We start from the raw sequence: 20,882 nt of genomic DNA, 5'->3' as shown, positions 1-20,882 counted from the left end.
TCCGCGGTTGCGTCACTCCCCGCCCCCATCCTCTGTCGTGCACAGGGAGGTGAACGCGGCAGGTGCCTCCTTCACTGACAGTGTGTCAGCAGGAGCTCCATCGGCCTCGCCCTACTCTGCTCAAGGCGCACATACAGGAATGCTCAACAGCAATCTCTTTGATGGGACTTTGCGACTCGCGACATGTGTGTGCATGCTCCGACAAGCTGCCGATCAACAGGAGAATAGCATCCAACGAAAAGCCATATAAAGCGACTACAGCAGAGCAACAGCAGAGGCGGGCTGCTCCGGTGTACTGTACGCTTCAATTATTGCGGACCCCTTGATGCACGCCACGCGACCACACTTTCAGGTTGGCGCTCTATCTTTCAATCCTGCGGATGCGACCCATTCCTACGTGCCGCTCCCCTTGCCTCCCTCGTTTCCTGCTACGGCGCATCGTCTTATCGCGTGGCATCGTTTCTCTTTGTCTCTCTCGTGCTTTCTTCGTCGACCAGCGCTGCTCCTCCCTTTCTGACACACACACACACACACGCGCGCGCAACGCAAAAAAAAAAAAACGAAACAAGCATATTTTCGTTATCTCTCTCATATCTCCCTATCGGCTGTCACCGATTCCCTCTCGAGGTCCGTCTGTGGCCTTTGCGTCCTCGCTTCACCTATATCGCACGCACGCACAGGTTGCGCATGCTGACCCTCTTCCACAGCCCCTCCTCCCCTCCCCGCTCCATTCCAAGTAGATCATACCACCATCACTAGCAGCAACGGCAAGAACAAAGAAAAAAAACGAACGATAATGCCCGCATTCGGTAACATGTTCCACAGAACGACGCCGGAGGAGGAGGTGCGCAAGTGGACGCGCAGTCTGCGCTCGGAGCAGCGCAAGATTGAGCTTCAAATCACCAAGATCCGCCGCGAGGAGGCCAAGGTAAAGCTGTCGATGAAGCAGGCAGCAAAGCAGAATGACCAGGTGGTGATGCGGATGCTGGCGAAGGAGATGATTCGCTCTCGCAAGGCGGTGAACCGAATGTACGCCTCGAAGGCGCAGATGAACTCCGTGTCCATGCAGTTGCAGAACCAGGTGAGTCAGATGAAGATGTCCGGCTCGCTCAAGAAGAGCAGCGAAATTATGAAAGAGATGAACAGTCTCGTCAAGGTGAAGGAGATTCAGCAGTCCATGATGGCGATGAGCAAAGAAATGGCCAGAGCAGGGCTGATCGAGGAGATTATCAACGACACGATCGATGAGGCTCTGGACGACGACATCAGCGACACAGAGCTCGAGGACGAGGTGAACAAGGTGGTGATGGACGTGGTTCAGGGTCAGATGGACGGCGCACGCGTCGGTGCCTCTCGTATCCCGGCACAACAGCAGCAGCAGGAGGAGGCTGCGGAGGAAGAAGAGGAGGATGAGCTCATGGAGAAGTTCAATGCGCTGCGCAACTCGTAAGCGGGTAAGAGGAACGGTGGCGAGTAAAGTGACAGTGGAAATGTGGGTGTGGGGAAAAAATGGGGAAGGAAGGGTGGAAAGAACGCGGAAGAGATGTGCCTGCACTGCGCGCAAAAGATCTTTCGAGCGCGAGTACATCTGAATAATCATCGCGCCGCTGGCTCGACTCTGTGCGGGCGCGCTTCAATACATGTTCCGCCTTGATTAGCTTCTCTTTAGGTGGCGTGCTCATCCGGCTCTCAAGCTCAGCGGTGAGGGAGAGGGGCTTGCAACGTTACGCCACGCCACGGCGCACTGACCTTGTGTTTCCGTCTGACAGACTCGCATCTCTTTGCTCGTTACTTTCTCTGTTACGTAGCCCTCTTGTTTTGCCCCGCACCGCGCCCTTATCTGTTTTTCCCTCATCACTTCCATTTTTTGTTTCCCTCTTCGCTGCACGTCCTCCTCCCTCCCCCCACCTCTTCCACACAATCCTATCGGCATGGTACGCTCAAGTTTTTTTTCGTTTCCATGGCTCTAGCGCGTCAGTCCAGCACGAGCAAGTCAGCAAGGAGTGCATTTGAGGGCGAAGCAGAAACGTGCGCGCACCCTTCCCCCTCCCCCCACCTGCACCGGCACAGTCCACCTACTCTCACACGCGCGTCGCTGTGAGCTCTTTGAGCTCAACCCCTCCCTTTGTTGCTCTTTTCCTTGTTGTCCTTTTTTTTTCTCGATCTTCTTGTCTCTGTGTTGCACGTCTTCAGCTTCCGCTCATTCCCCCTCCCCACCGCCCTCGTCGCCTTTCCTAGCCTTCCCTGTTTTCATTGCTCATCTCAGCCGATGGTTACAGCTGTCAGCCGCTGCGGGCACACTTCACTGCTGTTTCCTTCTCCCGCTCGCTCTCGACGTGCATCTTTACGTGCCCATCACCGAATGCGAAGGGCAGAAAGAAAAGAGGAGGCGTTGCTGTGTTTTGTTGTTGGTGTGTGTGTGTGTGCTCTATGGATCGGCTCTCCCCTACCCACTCTCCCCGTGGTGGAGCTGAAGCGCTGAATGCCTGTACGTGTGCATGTCCGTGTGTGGCTTCTTTCTGTTGCTGTTTCCATTTTTTATTCGCTTTTCTTTTTCTTCTTTTCCTGCGCGAGTCTACTCATTCCTCCCTGGTGATGCGGAGCCACCGCACCGTGGTATCACAGGGACCAGTACCCCACACTCCGTGGAGGACGCCAAGAGCCTGCAGCCTACCCTCGGGCACGGTTGCAGACACTTGGCCTCCGCGGACAGGCATCGGCTGGTGCTGTGCCAAAGAGACTTGCTGCTGTGATGTTTGCACCAGCTCACTGCGAAGCATGTCAAGGATTCAGTAAGTGTTGAGGAAGAGATCCAGACCGATCAGCACAACGGTGTACGTGCGCGAAATGTGCGGCACCTACCACATACCGATCGGGGGGTCGATGCGGCACGGATGCCAAAAGCTTGAAAGGGGCACCCTCGAATGGCACCATCGAGCCCACCAGACTTTCATGTGGAGAGTCTCCACGCCTTGTTATGGAATGTCCCGGCTTGAAACGACCCAAGGACCAGCATGGCATAGAGGCAGAGTGTGCAAGGTCTCAGAGCCCTGGCCTGAAGCTGGGCAACTACCTCCTCCAGCTCATCGGGCGCATGCGTAGCCCACACCCTACTGCCTGCACGGCAGACGCCACCGCTTCCACCCCCTCGAGCAGGCACCTAGGCGCGGCCCGCTTTTGATCAAGCCTTGCAGCTCACCGAGGTCTGCCTCGTGCCGACCGCACAGCACTTACGCGAAGAAGGGACGAGAAAGGACAAGAGGAGCCCGCTAGATGCATGGCGGGATTCAGCGACAGGACGGTTGGTCCTAGACGAGCAGCATTTAGCCATAGCGCAAGAAAGGAAGATGAGGGGTGGCTGTGCATGCGTGTATACGTGCTGACGTGTTCGGTGTAGAAAGGGCACGTTAAAACCAAAACAAATGAGCAACAACGCTTTCGCAGTGTCGCCTTATCCCTCGCGCCTGGGCTGAGAGAGCAAGCGACGTATCACGGCATCGTTTTGCGTTGCGTGCGGACGCTGCCGAGAAGAAAAACGCGCAGGGGAACCAAGAACAAAAGGCTTTGGGTGCTCTGTGGGGCAAAACCGACTGTCATTCGATTCCACAGATCAGTGTGTGGTGTACGCGGATGCGATGATACGTCAGCAAGGAGAAGGCAAGCGGCGAACACTCGAACATCCGCTGCAACACCCTTCCGTTCGTCCCTCGATCTCTGCTGGTCTCGCAAAGAGAGGTCATCGAAGAATCCTCCGAGGGAATTATGCACAGGAAAGATTTAAATTGGCAGGCGCACTTGCACGACACTACAGTGCCCTCAACCCTCTGCCTAAGATACCCTCCAAGGATGGAAAAGGACAACCCGCTCTGCACTCTATTTGCGCTCGCATCTTTGTTTTTTTTTTTTTGTTTACCTTTTCTGTTTCTCAAGCGTCATCTCATGCATCGCTCACGGCCGCCGACTCACACGATCCTATCTCCTGCCTCACTGCAAGCCCATCCATCAGAGCTCCTCGCCTGTCGCACTCTATTCTTGACGCTATCGCTACCCTGTGTACGTCTACGTGCATGCAGCACTACAGTCGAGAAGCAAGAGCGAGTTGCTTGGTGCAAGTTTGGGTGGTTAGCGGTGCACGGCACCGCTGAAACAGACTTCTCACACCGTACATGTAAGCCTCACCACCACCACCACCATCCTCCCGCCTCTCCACGTGCCCATACGCGCGCACATTGTGGCAAACATTTCGCTTGACGCGCACGTGTGGCAACAGAGACGGAAGACAGAATACTCCAAACGGCCAAGTGGACCTGCCGCCATGCCAGGCAAGGCGTCGGGGGGCGTGGTGGCCATCACGCCGACCGACTGGGAAGCGCAATATGAAAGAGACTTTAACGCGCAGAAGAGCAGCGGCTCCATCATCTTCTCGGAGGAGGAGCGTCGAAAGAATCGCGAACTTTGCTCGCGGCTGCGCGACATTCTCCCGTTCGACGACGCGTATAAGGTGAGCGACTGCGACCTGATGTACCGCTTCCTCATTGGTAAGCACTGGAACGTTGCCTCGACTGAGAAAGGGATGCGCGAGTACGCGCGGCTGCGCAAGTCCGATGATCTCAACAACATCATTGGGGAGCAACTGCACCCCACCATTTGCTCGGTGCTCTCCCCCATGTACAAGGACGAGCCGTGCCCCATCTACGGCCTTGACAAGGAAGGTCTCCCTGTGCTGTGGCTTTCGCCGGACGCCAACAAGCTCATGGCGGCTATGAAAGACTTCACTAGCGAGCAGCTGCTGCGTTTTCAGCTGCGGTCAATGGAGGTGAGCCGCTACGTCTGCCTGCAGCGGAGGGTGGATCGCTGCACGTACGTGATTGATCTGGGCGGCATCACCATGTCCAGCGTGAGCAAGGCAACGCTGGCGCTTCTCAAAGGTGTCATGAACCTGCTGCAGGTTGCCTACCCTGAGATCATGCGCCGTCTGCTGATCTTCAACACGGGGTGGGCGGTGTCCGCCGCCTGGAAGGTGCTGCGTCCGCTAGTGGACATGCGCGTTCAGGACAAGATCAAGTTTGAGAGCGGTCCGCCAACGCTGGCGGTGCTGGAGCAGTACATAGCAGCGGATCAGGTGCACCCCTCGTTTGGCGGCACAGGGTCTGCAAACGTGCTGGGCCCGATCATCGACGCTGAGGTGCGCCGCATCCGGCGCGGCGTCGAGGGCCGAGTTTCTCCAGATCCCGCCGCCGCCGCTGCATCGGTCGTGCACAGGCCTTCCTTGGAGTCGCGGCAGAGCACGACCCTTCTTAGCCGAGATGCGCTTACGCTCTACAGTGTCGAGTCGACGACCCCGCTCAGCACTGCATGCCCGTCACCCAACTGCAACCCATCCCTCGCATGCGGCGGCCACGCCGAGGAGCGCGAACGCGTGGTTATCGGTATGCCCAGTGCCGTGACAGCTTGGTTGGTGAAGACGAGCACAGCCAGCGGGCCACTGAACGTGCTCGACATGTCGCTCAGTGTTGCCTCCAGCTCTGGAGAGTACGCCTGCTGCAGGAAGCAGGCGTCCCCGACTCCCGCCGCCGACGACGCAACGAAGCGCTCCTACCGCGGTGTTGCTTCGCCGCCGTCGCGCGACCCGTCGGCAGACGGCACCGCGGCCCCTTCACGCGAGCCGGTGCCGATCCATGCCACGACTAGCATAGAGCCCACGACACAGCAGCAGACCGAGCTACCAATCGTGGCCATCTCGCTAACGTACGGAGCCGACGGCAGCATCAGTGGCTATTGTGGGCGGCAGTGTGTCGGATGCTTCCAACAGGGCCTTCTGTACGCTCCCGCCACGGATGACGACGACTCTGCGTTTCCGCGGCGCTTTCCCTCCTTGCTGCCCTTGTCGCAGTCCTCCGTCGTCGGTGGCTGTGCGGGACGCAGCGTGGGGGTGCCGGCGGGTGAGCTTTTGGCCGAGGCGGGCCACCCGCTGCACAACTTCCTCATCGTGTGTGACGCCCAGCGCCGCGCCCGCTACCTAGTGCGCGAGAGCCGCCTCCGTAAACGGCTGACCGTCTACAACGTCGTCGGAGAAGCTGAGGTACATACGGGAAAAAATAACCGACACTACGTCGAGGGCGAGCGTGCGAAGCTGGGCGTCGTGGTCCCGCACTCCAACGCCACCAGCTGCGGCGGGAAAGAGGATTGGATGCTGTACGGCGAAGATGTGACGAAGCGCTCGTCGCGTAACCCAACGCTGCCCCTGCAGCAGCTCTTCTCGAAGACGAAACGGGCGGTGCTGACGGCGAAGAAGAGCAGAAGCAGTGATTCACTGGACAAGTCGCAAAACGGCCGCTGGGCGGCGTCCATATTCGCCGCCTTGCACTTCCGCGTCTACTCGCCTGCGAAAAGAAAGCCGAAGTCCATCAGCTTCATGGCATCGGGCAGCGCCAGCGTCCCGCCCCCAAGCCTTCCTGACCAGTCTGGAAAAAGCTGTGACGCAGTGACAGACGACAGCACACAGCTGCTCGCCGAGTGCAAGGGCCAAACAGTCCGCTTCTACAAGCTGTCGACGAAGAACTCGTTGCCCGACTTGTTCGCCCTGGCCGTCGCCATCACGCAGTCATGGAGTAATGAGATGGACAGCTGCAAGGGCAAGGCGGCGGCATCGAAAGAGACGCACTATTCTTCCGACGATGACGTAATGCCCTAGGGGAATTGATGAATATCGTCAGCGTCTTTCCCTCTCTTCGTTCCGCCATGGCGGTAGCTGTGCGGGTGAACCAGAGAGGGGGTTGGGGCGGTGGTGTAGGAAGCAGGATGAGCCTCGGCTGGCATCGATCATCCCTTCATCACCTACGAGAAAGTAGTTTGCAGCCCATATATTCCTTGTTCTTCCATTTTTTCGTCGCATCTCTTTGATTTCTTTTGCGAGTTGAGGGGAGTGGAGATGCTGTCGTGCTTCCTCGACCTGCCGGCCACACTGCAGTGGGCACCTTTCTCTCTCTCGCACGCACGCACACATACACACACACACACACACACACAGCGTCGTCTCGGATGTAACTCAGCGCTGGAGGGGTGGGGATGACGCGACCCGCATTCGAACGCAAAAAAAAAACGAAATCAAAGGCCCCGCCACTCCCCCTCCCTCTCCTTCTCCCTCTCCGACACACGCATGCGCACATTTTCCAAACGGCTTTTCTACACAAAACATACGCGGGCAGTGGCAGCTCCATCCACGCGTGCAACAGCTCAGGCTCGCTCCTTGATGCACTTTTCCTTGTATGTTCCCCGTCTTTTTCTTTCCGTTCCTCGTTCCTTCTTTCTCTTTGCTTGCATGTAGATGTGTGTGCGACCGCACACGAGGCGGCGCCCCCCTCTTCCACACTCCTCCTCCTCTAGCTTCCCCTCCCTCAACCGACGTGGACGAGCAGACACACGCACGAAACAAAAAAAAGATAAAGGAAGCAAGCGAGCTACACTCTTGTACGTGTGCACGGCTCCTCGGGCATTGGCAGCTGTGCACGCATGCGTAGATCCGTGCTGTAGAATCGGGGCTCGCTAGCAAAGGACGAGTTTGCAAAAAAGCATGTGTGCCTCGCATTGACACCCCACCTCTCTCCCCCCCCTATCGGCCCCCTGCCCTTCGCTCGTGTGCCGTCGTCACTCCTCGCATACGAGGTCTCACAAGCACCTCATACTCTCACTTTCACGTCCATTGTGTGTTCTCTCCTCTGTGCCGCCTGCCTGCCCTCTCGTGCCCGACGGCCCTCATCCTTGCACAGGTACACCTCTCCGCAGCGTTGCAGGGCACACGCACCGGCGCTGCGCGTATTGCTGTTGTGTAGAAGGACCTCCTCCTCCGTAGTGCGCGCGTGTGTGTGTGCACTTTGTTTACCCACTGTGCCTCTGCAGTGTGGTATCGCCGGCGTGACGCCGCTGGAACCGCCGGACGCCGTGGGCTATGCCAGCATCGCATGAGCAAAAAACTCAGACTAGGGATTACAGTGCGCTCCAATGCTTCGCGACGAGCTGCCGCCAGAGAAGGGGCAGCAGAGCTTCTCTTTATTGAGTCGAATCCTGCGCAGCATCGACGGCTGCAAGCTCGAAATCGTGCTGGATGACAAAACGGAGGAGGACAAGATCAAGGTAGTGGACATCTACGACAAGGTAAGCGAGCGCTTCCCGCTCTACTCGTGGAAGGAGCCTGTCAAGGGACGCGTGGTGGTGACGCCGACCGGCTCTTCCTACTCGCATCAGGGTGTGGTGGTGGAGCTGATCGGCGTGGCAAGCACGTTTCGTGAAGTCGAATCGCGCGTTGTCTTCCTCAGGCAGGAGCGCCAGTTCGAGCCAGACACGCTGAATCAGCCGACGCCGTTCGAGTTCATTTTCTCCGCACCAAAGGAGCATGAGTCGTACCACGGCATCTACGCCAGAGTCAGGTACTTCGTACAGGCGACGGTCAAGCAACGCATCAAGAGCCCCAGCGTGAAGGCGGAGGTGTGGGTGCACCGCGTCGACGCGGCGCTCAGCGAGTCGCAGCCTGATGCCTCGGCGCACATGAACTACTTCCGCGAGACGTGCTTCGGTCCTGAGTCTATCGCGATGAACGTTGGCGTGGACAACGTGCTTCATATTGAATTCCGCTACGATAAGAAAATCTTCCACTTGGCGGAGCGGGTGCTGGGCAAGGTCGAGTACAAGGTAGCAGACATGGACATCGCGTACGGCGAGGTGGGGTTAGTGCGTAAAGAGTTCCTCGCGCCTGGCCAGACAGGCGAGACGATGGAGTCGGAGACGCTGCAGAAGTTCGAGGTCATGGATGGCACCCCTATTGTGGAAGAAGTGGTCCCCATCCGCCTCTACCTCAAGTCGGTGCCGCGCCTCACGCCGTCGTATATGAACGTTGAGAATCTCTTTAGTGTGCGCTACTTTCTCAACCTGGTGCTGGTGAATCAAGAGGGGAAGCGGTATTTCAAGCAGCAAGAAATCCAGCTGTACCGCCGCACGGGGCAGGAGCGGCCACCCACCTCTTTCAACTCGGGCCTACCAGTGAAGCATGCTTCGGGTGACGTGGATACGAAAGGCGGATGGAGTGCGTGATGTGCTGCGCTCTTCGCGTGCACACGCCAATGAGTGTTTGTGTCTCGCGTTTCGCTTCTCCCATGGTGCTTGTCCCCAACCCCAACCCCCGCTCTCTCGCCATCTAGACAGCTGCCGCTCTGTTCCCCTTTTGTTTGATAGCCTACTTGCTTCTTTGCCTTCGTTGCTCGATTTTTTTTTTCGCGCGCGTGTTGTTGCGGCCCGTTTCCCTCGTAGCTCTTTATCATTACTTTTTTGCTGGTTTTCTCGCTCCTGTGTATCGCGTGACGCGGATGCCCCTCCGTATCAAAACCGTCCCTACGGCTTCCATTCACTATCCCCTCTTTCTTGTTTGCTGTCTCTCCTTCACCATGTCGAGCTCTCACTCTACATCACGATCATATGAGCTCTACGGCGGCAGACGCGGTCGAATCGGATGAGGAACGGGCAACACATGCTCATCCACACACGAGCACCGCGAAAGGAGATGGTACCTCGTGTACCCCACCTCCTCTGGTCGATATGCGCGCCTTGATGCTGCAAGGCTATTAGCTATCCCGGCGGCATACGAGCGCACGGCCTTGTGCACGCGTTCGCCGCCGCTTCTGCCTCCTCTGCCCTCCCCCTCTGTCAACTCTCTCTCCATCACCTCGCACCTCCAACACCCGCACGCACACACGTGCGTACGCGTGGCTTTACGGTCATCATTTTTATTTTTTTCACCGACGCGGAAACAGAAAAGCACAACAATAAGTCGGCCAGCTCATTATCGCGTCCAGGCATGTCTCGCGTTGCTTTCGCTGCTCTTCTCTCCCTCGCTGTGGCGCTTCTCAGCCGCCATGTGTACCGCCGAGTCAACCGGCAGCGACTGCAGGCAGGCGCCGTCGCTCTCATCACCGGCGGCGGCTCCGGGCTGGGGATGGAGCTGGCCAAGATCTTCGCCGTCTCTCACTGCGAAATTGTGCTGGTGGGCCGCAACGAGGCGGCGCTGAAGACAGCGGCGCAGGTGTGCAGGGAGGCAGGAGCACCGCGGGTCGAGTACATCCAAGCAGACATCAGCAAGGTGGAGGGCACCGATCGCGTTCGCAGCGAGTACGCTCGCCTCTACAAGGACACGGCGAGGAGTCTGGCCCCCCCTCTCAAGTACCTTGTGCTCAACGCCGGAGCAGGCGCCATTGCCCCTTTCACGGCAGAGCCCGCCTTTGAGCAAATGTGTCATGCCATGATGAGCATCAACTACTTCGCGAACGTGCGATTGCTGCAGGCCTTCCTTCCGCAGCTCACGCAGAATCACTCTTCGAGCTCGCCCAGTCGCATCGTTGTCATGTCCTCTCTTGCTGGTGTGCTGCCGTCCATCTTGCGCAGTGCGTATACAGCGTCGAAGCACGCCATTCAGGGCTTTATGAACGCGCTGCGTGGTGAGACGGCGGTGCGCATCACGCTCTGCTGCCCCGGCTACGTGGACACGGACTTCCACAGTCGCGTGTTGACAAACGACGGCAAGCCTCTGAGAGGCAATCAGCGTCGCGGCGTCTCACCCGCTGTGTGCGCGCGCCAGTGCATGGACGGCGTCTTGTGTGACGATGCCGAGATTGTCATGACGACGGGCGGGAAGCTCGCCTATCGCCTGCGGCCCTTCCTGACGGGAATCATCGATGTGCTGGTGAAGCGCAAGAGCCTCCAGTCTCTGGAACACCACTGATGTGGGGCGAGCGAGCAGCTGCGCTCGGTCGCGAAACGCGTGGCGTACCCGCTTCGTTGAGTCGACGTCGGCGCCTGCGTGTGCATGTGGGTCTTGACTGTCAGTTGCGTATCACCGGGGAATCTTCGCATCTCAGCTTTCAGTACATATTTTTTTCTCCTGCCCCATGCCCCCCCACACACACACACTGCCAGCGGTGGACAATAAAAGCGGCGACGAGGAGAGAGATGCATTCAGAGAGAAGGGTGTGGCGGCAATGCTGCAGCACCCACTTGCTTTCGGTGTCTGGTGCTCTCGTTCTTCTCTCATTCTTGGCCATGCATCGCATTTTCGTTCGCTGCACGTATTTCTTGCCAGGTGCCTTCTGTGCGCGTGCTTGTGCGTCTTTTACCTCCTTGATCTCGCAAAGGTTTGCGGTGTCGAGAAGTAGCCTCATCATCCTTTGCAGGAGTCCAAGCAAAGGGAGACGACACAAACGAAAAAGAAAAACAAGAAGGAGTACGAAGGAACGGCGGCGCACACGCATGGCGTGGCTGTCATGTGGAGGAACTACTTGATGCACTCGCCGCCGCCATTTTCTTCTCTGTGCCGGAGCTGATGAAAATGGGAGCCATGGAAAGAGCACAAAGTAAGCGAGTATGCGCCTGTGCGCTCGGCGTCCCTCCTGTCTTGCTCCTTCCACCCGCTCTGGTCTTCTGTCTCCCCCTCAAACACATCTTTCTTCCCGGCGCTCCTCGCTTAACGCTATCCTCTGCAAAACCTTTCCCCACCCTTCGCATAGACACAGACACACACGCAAGCGTAGCCATGGCCAAGTCGAAGAACCACACGAACCACAACCAGTCGAGCAAGAACCACCGCAATGGGATCAAGGGCCCTATGCCCCTGCATCTCCACAATTCCAAGCGTGGTAGCTGGCTCCCTGCGTTGGTGAACGCCCGCCGCGTGCGCAAGCACAACCAGAAGGCGGCGCTGAAGAAGCGCCGCGAGCGCATCGCTGCGTTTGCCGCCAAGAACTAAGCAGGATCGGAGGAGTGTGTGCGAAGGAGAAGAAAAAGCGTGTGCAGCCACACGTGCGCGCCATGCCGTGTCCCTTCGTCCCTTGCTCGCTCACATCCTTGTAGCGCAAGGCTGAAAGGGAGCGGGGCTGGTGAAGCGCATCAGCAGGCAACGCCACCAACCTTGATGGTGCGCTTAACTGTGTTATCGATTCTCTTCTCGTCTGGTCCTCTTGATGGCCTTTCGAACGCAAAAGTGGTATGTCTTTCGGAATGCAACAAGAAAACAGTGGGAAGGGGCCAAGAGAGAGAGGGCTACCCCCTTCTCTGCTTTCCGACACCCTTCTTTTCTTGTTGTTCGTTTGCTATCACCGTGTATGTGTGGCTGCGTACGTGCGTGTGTGTTTCGTGCCTGATTCTTTTTCGTTTTCTTCTTTTGGGGGTGAGTCTTCCTCGGGTCTTACTCTTCACGCCAAACGCACGAAAAAGCGAAGGGATATGTATATATATATATATATACATCAGCAGCCCCATAACACAATACCGGTGTCAGCGAAGCGCATGAGCTCTCTCCGCTTCCCACAAAGTGAGCGCCGTCCTCGTGCACTCCCCTGATGGTGCTGCGTCTGCGTAGTTGGCTAACAAGCATCTAGCTAGCACCTGCATTGCTTGTGTCCTCGCCTCAATTTCCACCAGTCGCTCGCTGCTATCCGGATAGGTGCGCATGAACGCATGCGCGTGCGCCTGTGTAGACCGTGCGCATCCATAATGGAACACTCCTTCCACCCATCTGTTGCTCTCATCCCTCTCTCCTTTCTGCTCCCGCTTTGCCCTCCACACACACACACACACCTCCCCGACCCCTCTTTCTCCTTGTCCCTCGGCTGACCTCTACGCCTGTATGGTGCGGTGTGTTACCCCCACTCACCCCGTCTCATTGCACCAAACGCACACACACATCTCGTCTGCATGCGCCACCTCCGCCAACACCAAACTCTACAATGGTACCCGTTTCCTGGACCCCCTACACCCCCCCCCCCACCACCGCCGCCGCCGCCTCACTGACTTGTGTTTGGTCATTATTGCCACAGCTTCTACAGATTCAGTTCATTCAAGATGGCCAAGTCGAAGAACCACACGAACCACAACCAGTCGAGCAAGAACCACCGCAATGGGATCAAGGGCCCTATGCCCCTGCATCTCCACAATTCCAAGCGTGGTAGCTGGCTCCCTGCGTTGGTGAACGCCCGCCGCGTGCGCAAGCACAACCAGAAGGCGGCGCTGAAGAAGCGCCGCGAGCGCATCGCTGCGTTTGCCGCCAAGAACTAAGCAGGATCGGAGGAGTCTGTGCGAAAGTGAGTCATGCTCGTCTTTTCGTCTCTTTCCCGCTCCTCTTCTTGTTCGGGTAGATGCCTAAGCGAGCCCGCCCGTGCGGGTGGGGCGGGAGCGAGTGTGCTGGTGCGCTCTCCTGCATGCTGCCGCCTTTCCTTTTACTCAGCAGAGTTGTGCTATGCATGTCCACCAAACGCGAACAGAAAGTGGGCGGCGTGTGCTGGCGTGCGTGTGAGCGGAAGAGACATTGTGCACCCTCGCAGGGCAGTCCGTGAGTGAACTGAATCCGTGCGATGCTATGATACTTGTTTTTATTTTCTATTTCATATATAGGCGTGGTTGTGTATCGCCGGACTCACTTGTATGATGTTGCCACCGCACGAAGAAACACAAAAGCAAAGCAAAACCATCACGTCTGCGTCTCACTACAGCGCGCCGCACGGACGACACTGAGGCGTACGTGAGAGAGGCATGCGCGTGGCTTACGGCATACGCTTAGCGAAAACAAGGTGTGCAGCGTGCTCACCCGCCTTGCTTGGATGCGCCTCTCCTGTGCTCCGATATCACGTCATTCGCGGTCCCGGGAGTCGGGGCTGGGGGGGGGGAATGAGGGGTCATGCCCCCTTATCAGTATCGCGTAGATTTTGGTGCTTTGGCCCTCCCCCTTCTCTTGCACGTGTGCTCTTGAGCAATCCGCTGTGTACCATCTTCCCTATCCTTTGCCGCTCTGGCGAGCACACACGTGAAACCATCCTTATCATCTGATGTGCTCTTTTCTCTCCTTCTTTCCCTGAACTCTTCCTCTCCGCCCCTGACGCGGGGCAGAGAAGCAGTGCTCCTCTCCAGCACCGAAAGAGTGCGGTCGGGACCGAGATTGATAGAAACGGAGACGGGGTGCGAACGCGGGCAGCGATCATGTTCCGTCGCTCCTCGTCTGTGATGCGGCGCGCTGTCAGTGCTTTCCTCAAGGAGCCTGGACAGGCCAAGACCTTCCAGGAGACATTGGCGGCCTGCAAAGCCGAGAACAGGGACTTGGCTAGCATGCTTAGCTCTGATTTCCTGCTACTGCAATCAAAGCTGTTCAAGTATCGCATAGCCCGCCTCGGGGAGGAGACTCGGTATGTGATGAAGCACCCTCTCGGCTGCCTCCCTTCCGCAGACATGGTGCTTGTCCACTTCGTCGCCGTACCTCTTGTCTTCTTCGCCGCTGTGTGCATTGGCCGTGGTTCTAGTCGCCCTCTCGTGCAGCCCCCGACTGCGAAGATGGAGGTGGCCGCGGCAGCCGCAGCTACCGCCGATGCAGCTGAAGAGGAGCAGAAGTAGCCTCCGCAAGCCAACAGCGATCTTTTTTGCCACGATGGTGCCCCAGAGAGCGTCTTGTTCACGGACTGCCCATAAGCGAATACAGGGGTGCTTCCCCTTTCCCTTTCCCATTTCAGCTCTACCACCTCACCTCGAGCTTCGCTACCTCTTGTCTCTCTTGGTGAGCACGCAGCCGGTGCGCAGCGGGGACGCTGTGTCGAATTTGGCGAGTGGTCGTCGCCGGCAACGGCAGGAAGTCAGTGGGCTTTCGTCCATTTCTTTGTAGGGAATAGAGCTCCTTATGTAGCCCAAAGACGAAAAAGGCGGAGAGAGAGTGGCCGCGTAGCAAAAAAAAACACAAAGGCGATCCACTTAACGGCTATTACGAAACACGAAAAAAAAAACGAGAAGGAACCCAACCACGGGAGTGCAGCGACAGGGGGCAGAGGCGCACTTCCCCCATCTGCCACCGGTTTCGGCTTCGTGATACACGAAGAGAGGGACGCGATGATCTCATCATCGTTTCTGCTTTTTTTTTCGGAAGATGGGCGGAGGAGAAGTCCCTCACCCTTTTGCGTTGATCCTTATAGTTCGGATCCACTGCTTCCCGATGCCTGTCATCCATTCAAAGCGCCGACGGTGCCGGGGAGAGGGGGGCGGCGGGGAACACGATGGACGCTGCGCTGGTGTGGATGGGTGGGTAGCTGCGCGTGCTTAGGGGTAGGAGCTGGCCATGGTGCCCATGGCTGAGGCGATCTTGTATTTCTCTCCGTATCACTGGTGTGCTCTTGCTCTGCTGTTGTTTTCTCACTCATATTCTGTGATCGGTTCGCCTCCTTTGGGGGAGCATGGATCGCGCACTCGCCCGAATCGCTTTACCGTGCATCTCACCGATCAATGAAGAGAAGCCTCAGAGCATCAGTCGGGTGCGAGGGACTCTCTCTCCCTCTCCACCCCACGGTGCAGGTACTCAGCTTCCTGGATGCGTGAACTTGTACTCTGCTTCAACAAGGCAAACTGAAAATAAAAAGCAGGCGGGCCAGTTAGCTCCTTTAAAACACGAAGCTGATACTGCTGCCAAAGATATGGGCCTCAAGCGACTTGCCAAGGCGACGAAGATCACGAGCAAGCACATGCTCCTCCTCAACCGGCGGGAGCCGTACAAGCCCGTCACCAGCGACCGTGTCATGATTGAGAACCGCCGCCGCCTCGAGGACTTCGAGGCCAAGAACGCTGAAGGAATCGTCTTTGTGCCGGACACGGCGCTCCCGCCGTGGCAGAAGTCCATCGCAACAAACCTCAAGCAGCAGGCGACGCAGATGAACTTTCGCGGCTTCCGAGTGCGAGTGGCGGACAAGCAAGACGAGCCTGGATTCCCCACGCACTTCCGGTGAAGGCAGCGGTGCGCATCGGCGGGGAGAAAAAAAAAAGGAATGGCGGAGATGGTGGCAGCCACGACGCTGAGCGCAAGCGAGGTGCGGTAGAAGCGTTGGCTGCAACGGTCCTTCCCCTGCTCCCCCCTCTTCGTGACTTTCTGCACTACGTGCTGCCGCATAGCACAGAAAATTTGCTGGTATGGTGCCGGTGTCATGGAGCTGCGCTTGGCACCGAAATTGGACGCGAAAACCAGAAAAACACTCTAACGCAGGAAAGGTAGGGAAAGGAAAAAATAAAGAGGCGGCGTAACGTGACTTGTGTCCCCTGCTCTTTTTCTATGCGCGGATTGGCAGAGGGCGGATTTTCAGCGTAGTTGGCCAGCAGGAACGCAGACACTCGCACATGAAACGCGCCTTGTCACTCTATCCGCGCGCCCGCCCCCCCCCCCACATCCACCCACCCACCTCCGACAACAAAAAAACGGATCGATTTGTCACAGACCCCCTCCCCCGTTGCGCCACGCGCCTTGCTTTCCCGCTCCTCCTCATCAGCTTGCTGCCTATTTCCGTTATCTTGATTTCTCCTTCATGCTGCCTCTGGCTCTCTCCGGTGCGCTCGTGAGCGGAGCTCGCCTCTGTCTTCCAGCGACTCGCCCACATCCATCCCACCTCCCTTTCCTTTCCTTTTTTTGTGTTTGAAGACGCAAGATCACAAAAGTGTGTGCACCAGCACCTCCGGCACTGCGGGTGTTGTCTGTGCCGTCTGTGCTCCTCCCTTCCGATAGTTTTCTCATCACCACTGTCACCACGGACCTCTATCATCATATTCGTTTCTGTCGGCGCTGTGTGGCGAGTGTCACCGACCCTCTTGTTGTTGCCCTGTGCACAACCGTGTTGTGAGTACGTTTCAGATTCATAGAGGTGAATGGAAAGAAAGAGGTGCCTCCCCTCCCCCTCGCCTTCGCTGCCGCGGCAACTATACCATCTGTGCTGTGCAGCGTTGCAAGCCCACGCCTACACCCGGGCACGCATACACTCGGAAAGGAAAGACGGGAGCATCGACGACGTTTTTATTTTTTGTCTTCGTTAGCGCTGCATCTACAATGGCCTCTCAACCCGGCGATGCGCTGGGTAAGATTGATTACTGGGTGCAGTACATCGACTGTGCCTTGAAGCACCCACGACCGCTGCCAGCCGGCAAGCACGCGCATCGACAGTCCCTAGAGACCATCCCCGAGGTGGCTGAGCTGTATCACTGTATCTACAAGCTCTACAATGAGGAAGAGAGCTCTGTGTGGTTTCGCGAGCCCGTCAACGCGCTGGCGCAGGAAATTTTCACGTACTACGACGTGGTCAAGTCACCCATGAGCCTGCGACACATTCTCGACAACATTGTAAAGGGCGACACCTATTCCACCGCCCTACAGGTGATGGAAGACGTGGAGCTCATCTGGAAAAACTGCATTACCTTCAACGGTGCCAACTCGCTCTTGGCCACCGAGGCGGGCAAGTGCCGATCCGCGCTAGACCGAATCCGTCGCGCCTACCAGGACGATCAGCGCATCACCGTCGAGGAGGCTGAGCGGCTCTTCCGGGTCATTTCGTCGATGCAGGAGCAGCAGCTCATCGACAACATTGCCGAGTACCTCCGCCGCGACGACCCCACGTCGATTGACGAGACGGGTGCTGTGAACTTTGACATGCTCAAGCGGAAGCACTTCCGCAACCTGGAGCGTATCGTAGACAACTACTCCAAGTCTCGCACGCGGAGCTAGTCTGCCTCTACCCCGCATGCAGCGTAATCGCCCTGGCCATTTAAGCATGAGAGAAAGAACGATGGCACATCTGCATCTGATGCGAAAAACTCGTCTGGTCTCTCCTCTCGGCGCTTGTGAGATTCGGCTCTTAAGCATGGGCTCTGGTCACTGCCGTTGTCGTCACCGGCCCTATCCTCCGTCCCATATTTCCTTCCTGTGCGACGTCAGCACCTATGCAGAGCCATGGCCGCACGTGACCAGAGAGGAAACGGCGGTGCAAGTCGTGAGCAGGCACAAAGGAGCGTCCGAGCTGTTCCTTCTCGTGCGTGTGTCGCACGCTGACAGCACAGCACCCCTCGTGCGTCCTGTGGCGGAGTTGGGAGAGAGGAGCGGGCAAGCACGCAAGCGTTGAGGCCGCCTTCCTCAGCGTATGTCACATCAGTCGATGCGGTGTGCGCTTCATGACTCTCTCCTTTCCATCTCTCCCTCCTCTCCTTCGTACTGCCGCGAACTGCTATCATTGCGCCCACATAGTTGAGCCACCCGTAGCCAACGAATAAAAGAACGCAAGAATGGATCCGACGACAGTGGACTCAGCGACCCCCGCTTATGGGCCCTCTGGTGTGGTGGTGGAGATGTCGTCAGTGCAGCGCGCGCCACAGCGCTCCCAGTCTACGCACGCGCCAGCTCCAGCGGACGCCGCTTCGTGTCTTCAGCAGCTCGATGAGGACGTGGCGCGCGATGTGCGGGCCGCGCACGTCCGCACGGCGATTCTCCAGGAGGAGGTGGATTCCCTCTTGGCGAGAGTTGCCAACGCGCACGACGCAGCAGCCGGAGGCAGAGAGGATTGCGTAGATGCTGTGTTGGAGAGGGTGCAGGCAATTCGACAGGCACGCAACGACTAACGCACTTTCGGCTGCTACATCCTCACTCGCCAAAGCCAGAGATATGTGACAGGAGCAGGAGATGAGCATGATTGCATAGAGCGCGCGCACACGAGGCGCAAGCACTCGCCTCGCCACCTTTTTTTTTTCGTTTCGAACCGCCCGTCTGCGTGCGTGCAGTTGGGTCGAGGGTCTTGAGCGTGGGGGCTATGAAATGCCTGCGTGCAGGTACGACGCTTCTTGTGGAGCGCGCACGCATCCGTGCATCTACTCTCTGGTGCGCTGTTAACAGTGACCCAAGCAGCGGCACCATCACAAGGAGCGCGAAATCGACTGAAGAGAGAGGCGCCGAATGAATAAAGGTGGTCGCAGCTTTTTGTGGCTTTTCCTGTTGCCGTACCATCTGTGCGACGCGCGAGCAGAGGTGACTGCTGACTGTAGTCCCGCCACGATTTGCGTGGATAGCATTCGTTGCGCCGTCTTTAGAGTCTGCGCGTCAGCAGCCCCCCTCCCCCTCTGCGACAACATGCCATCCGAGTATCTTTTTAGAAGCGGGGTACGCTTCGCTTTCGTTCTATCCTGCTCTCCCTTGTTGCACCCTCCCTCCCATGCGCGCGGATCTGCCCTTTCTCCTTCACACCTACCACCTCTACTTGTGTCCACATTCCTTTACTGTCTGATGCGCACCGATAGCTCTGCTACCCCCCCCCCTTCCTCGCCCCCCCTGTCTCACTCAAGGCAGTAAGAGCAAGGAGTCTTGCGTCACCAAGGCTGCCGCTCCTCGCTCTCCCATACGCTCACATCGCGTAGTCATCTGCAGATCTGTTGACCTTTGCGCGCCTGGACGGGCACGGCGGCGCTACAACGCAGTGATGCTGCGGCTTACTCAAGCGGTGCTGCGTGTGCAGTCGCATCAGAAGAAACGCGCGCAGCACCCTAATGCGGGTACGCGTTACGGCCGCGTGTACAACCGCGGCTTTGTGCGTTACGGCTTTGGTGGCTTTGGTATGTCTGTCTACAGCCCCAAGAAGGACCGCACCTTCAAGGTGATGCCGGTGCCACCACCACCACCAGCCACCACTACCGTGGAGCAGCGAGACGACTTTGCCGACAACCGCGGCCTTTCCGCAACGACGCGCACGTTGTCTCCAACATTTCGCATGTTTGCTCTCGAGGACGGCGGCGTCTTCGTGTCGCACCCATCGCACGCGCAGATTATGCGGTGGAATCAACGTGTGCACACCGAGGAGGGCAAGGCAGCGAACAGCACTGTCATGGATGAGTATGTCAACTCGCGCATTCAGGCCATCATCGCTGACAACACGATCGAAAACACGTCCCTTAGTCAGTGGCGCAAGGCGCATATGTGGAACGTTATCAAGTCTCACGGCAAGCTGCAGCGTCGCTGGGGCACGCCGGACTTCGTCACGGGTGCCCGCTCGACCTTGTACAACAACTGATGGACTGTTCGAGGTGAGGCTGTTGACGTTCTTTTCTCTCGTTCTCCTCCTCCTGCCTTGTCGGTGTTTTGTATGGGGTGCTTGTGGGCTTGCATGTGTATGCTGCAGCGCGCGTTACCTTTTTTTTTTGTAGGGGACTGCGTAGTTGTTCCGACAGGCATGGGAGATCCACATCTCTAAGGCTGCATGCATGTGAAGTGCCAGTCACGCACACACACATATATATATATATATGGGGGTAGGCGAGGCGAGGCGATCGGTGTTCGCAGACGCTGATGCGGACGGCTGACGCAAGAGCGCTGTGATGTAGAGAGCACGCCGCGCTCTCGAGCTTTGCGAACCTCGAAAAAAAAAAGAGAGCCGACATGCTTCTGTTTGGCTCTCGTGCAAGGGATACTGGAAACCATCTGTGCACGTCACCATTCCCTCGTGCGTAGCGTGAGCACCCGTGCGCTGGCACATAGGCTGCTGATCCTACCTCTTCTCTGGCACCCCCTCCCCCTTCCTTCCTTCCTTCCCTCTCTCTCGGGCACAACTAGCATGGCACTCCTGCAGCCGTCAGTCCGTGCAGTGCGTGGCGAGCAAAATCTCTTCAAGCGCGTGGGTTACCTCCTCGTCGGCTCTCTCTCTCTCGCTTCGTTTGCGCCTTTTTTCTCGATCGAATTCCTCTAGTGTCTTCGCGGGTGCGCGCTGCATTCTCGGGTTGTCGGCAGCCGATGCCTGGGGGGTGGACAACGAACCAACGCGTACGTCGGCATCAGTAGGATTGCGCGTTTGGGCTTGACCATCACCCCACCTACACGCACCTGCTCATACGCCCTCTATTTCTAGCACAGCTGCATCCTTTCTCCTTCTGCTTTGCTTTCCTACTCAAGTATTCCACTGCTTCGTTATTGGTCATCGGTTCAACGTGACGCGTCGCACGCATCAAGCTTCGCCCTCTTTGTGTTTTTGTGGTGGTGTTGCTCCATCGCATGTGTCTTGGAGGGTGCGCCATAGGCATAC

The 20,882-nt window shown here is 57.6% G+C and overlaps 10 protein-coding genes across 10 annotated transcripts; all 10 read left to right on the top strand.

Annotated features, from left to right (window-relative positions):
• Window positions 1-796: 796 nt before the first annotated feature.
• Window positions 797-1,450, top strand: LDBPK_363600 (SNF7-like protein; the record flags this gene model as incomplete). Its single annotated transcript, XM_003865427.1, has 1 exon — window positions 797-1,450. The coding sequence occupies one exon, from the start codon at window positions 797-799 to the stop codon at window positions 1,448-1,450; it is 654 nt and encodes a 217-aa protein (XP_003865475.1).
• Window positions 1,451-4,315: 2,865 nt separating this feature from the next.
• On the top strand, window positions 4,316-6,694 carry LDBPK_363590 (hypothetical protein, conserved; the record flags this gene model as incomplete). Its single annotated transcript, XM_003865426.1, has 1 exon — window positions 4,316-6,694. One exon carries the CDS (start codon window positions 4,316-4,318, stop codon window positions 6,692-6,694), a length of 2,379 nt encoding a protein of 792 aa, XP_003865474.1.
• Window positions 6,695-8,001: 1,307 nt separating this feature from the next.
• On the top strand, window positions 8,002-9,087 carry LDBPK_363580 (vacuolar protein sorting-associated protein-like protein; the record flags this gene model as incomplete). Its single annotated transcript, XM_003865425.1, has 1 exon — window positions 8,002-9,087. One exon carries the CDS (start codon window positions 8,002-8,004, stop codon window positions 9,085-9,087), a length of 1,086 nt encoding a protein of 361 aa, XP_003865473.1.
• A 760-nt stretch (window positions 9,088-9,847) lies between these two features.
• LDBPK_363570 (short chain dehydrogenase-like protein) lies at window positions 9,848-10,768 on the top strand (the record flags this gene model as incomplete). Its single annotated transcript, XM_003865424.1, has 1 exon — window positions 9,848-10,768. One exon carries the CDS (start codon window positions 9,848-9,850, stop codon window positions 10,766-10,768), a length of 921 nt encoding a protein of 306 aa, XP_003865472.1.
• Window positions 10,769-11,575: 807 nt separating this feature from the next.
• Window positions 11,576-11,788, top strand: LDBPK_363560 (ribosomal protein L29, putative; the record flags this gene model as incomplete). Its single annotated transcript, XM_003865423.1, has 1 exon — window positions 11,576-11,788. The coding sequence occupies one exon, from the start codon at window positions 11,576-11,578 to the stop codon at window positions 11,786-11,788; it is 213 nt and encodes a 70-aa protein (XP_003865471.1).
• Window positions 11,789-12,882: 1,094 nt separating this feature from the next.
• LDBPK_363550 (ribosomal protein L29, putative) lies at window positions 12,883-13,095 on the top strand (the record flags this gene model as incomplete). Its single annotated transcript, XM_003865422.1, has 1 exon — window positions 12,883-13,095. The coding sequence occupies one exon, from the start codon at window positions 12,883-12,885 to the stop codon at window positions 13,093-13,095; it is 213 nt and encodes a 70-aa protein (XP_003865470.1).
• Window positions 13,096-14,013: 918 nt separating this feature from the next.
• On the top strand, window positions 14,014-14,421 carry LDBPK_363540 (hypothetical protein, conserved; the record flags this gene model as incomplete). Its single annotated transcript, XM_003865421.1, has 1 exon — window positions 14,014-14,421. The coding sequence occupies one exon, from the start codon at window positions 14,014-14,016 to the stop codon at window positions 14,419-14,421; it is 408 nt and encodes a 135-aa protein (XP_003865469.1).
• Window positions 14,422-15,485: 1,064 nt separating this feature from the next.
• Window positions 15,486-15,794, top strand: LDBPK_363530 (hypothetical protein, conserved; the record flags this gene model as incomplete). The annotated part of the gene is made up of 1 exon (XM_003865420.1): window positions 15,486-15,794. One exon carries the CDS (start codon window positions 15,486-15,488, stop codon window positions 15,792-15,794), a length of 309 nt encoding a protein of 102 aa, XP_003865468.1.
• Window positions 15,795-16,879: 1,085 nt separating this feature from the next.
• Window positions 16,880-17,551, top strand: LDBPK_363520 (hypothetical protein, conserved; the record flags this gene model as incomplete). Its single annotated transcript, XM_003865419.1, has 1 exon — window positions 16,880-17,551. The coding sequence occupies one exon, from the start codon at window positions 16,880-16,882 to the stop codon at window positions 17,549-17,551; it is 672 nt and encodes a 223-aa protein (XP_003865467.1).
• A 1,738-nt stretch (window positions 17,552-19,289) lies between these two features.
• LDBPK_363510 (hypothetical protein, conserved) lies at window positions 19,290-19,877 on the top strand (the record flags this gene model as incomplete). Its single annotated transcript, XM_003865418.1, has 1 exon — window positions 19,290-19,877. The coding sequence occupies one exon, from the start codon at window positions 19,290-19,292 to the stop codon at window positions 19,875-19,877; it is 588 nt and encodes a 195-aa protein (XP_003865466.1).
• Between the last annotated feature and the right edge of the window lie 1,005 nt (window positions 19,878-20,882).

The sequence above is a fragment of the Leishmania donovani genome, chromosome 36, assembly GCF_000227135.1.
Source record: "Leishmania donovani BPK282A1 complete genome, chromosome 36".
NCBI lineage: Eukaryota > Euglenozoa > Kinetoplastea > Trypanosomatida > Trypanosomatidae > Leishmania > Leishmania donovani.
This window is presented reverse-complemented; position numbering and strand designations above follow the sequence as displayed.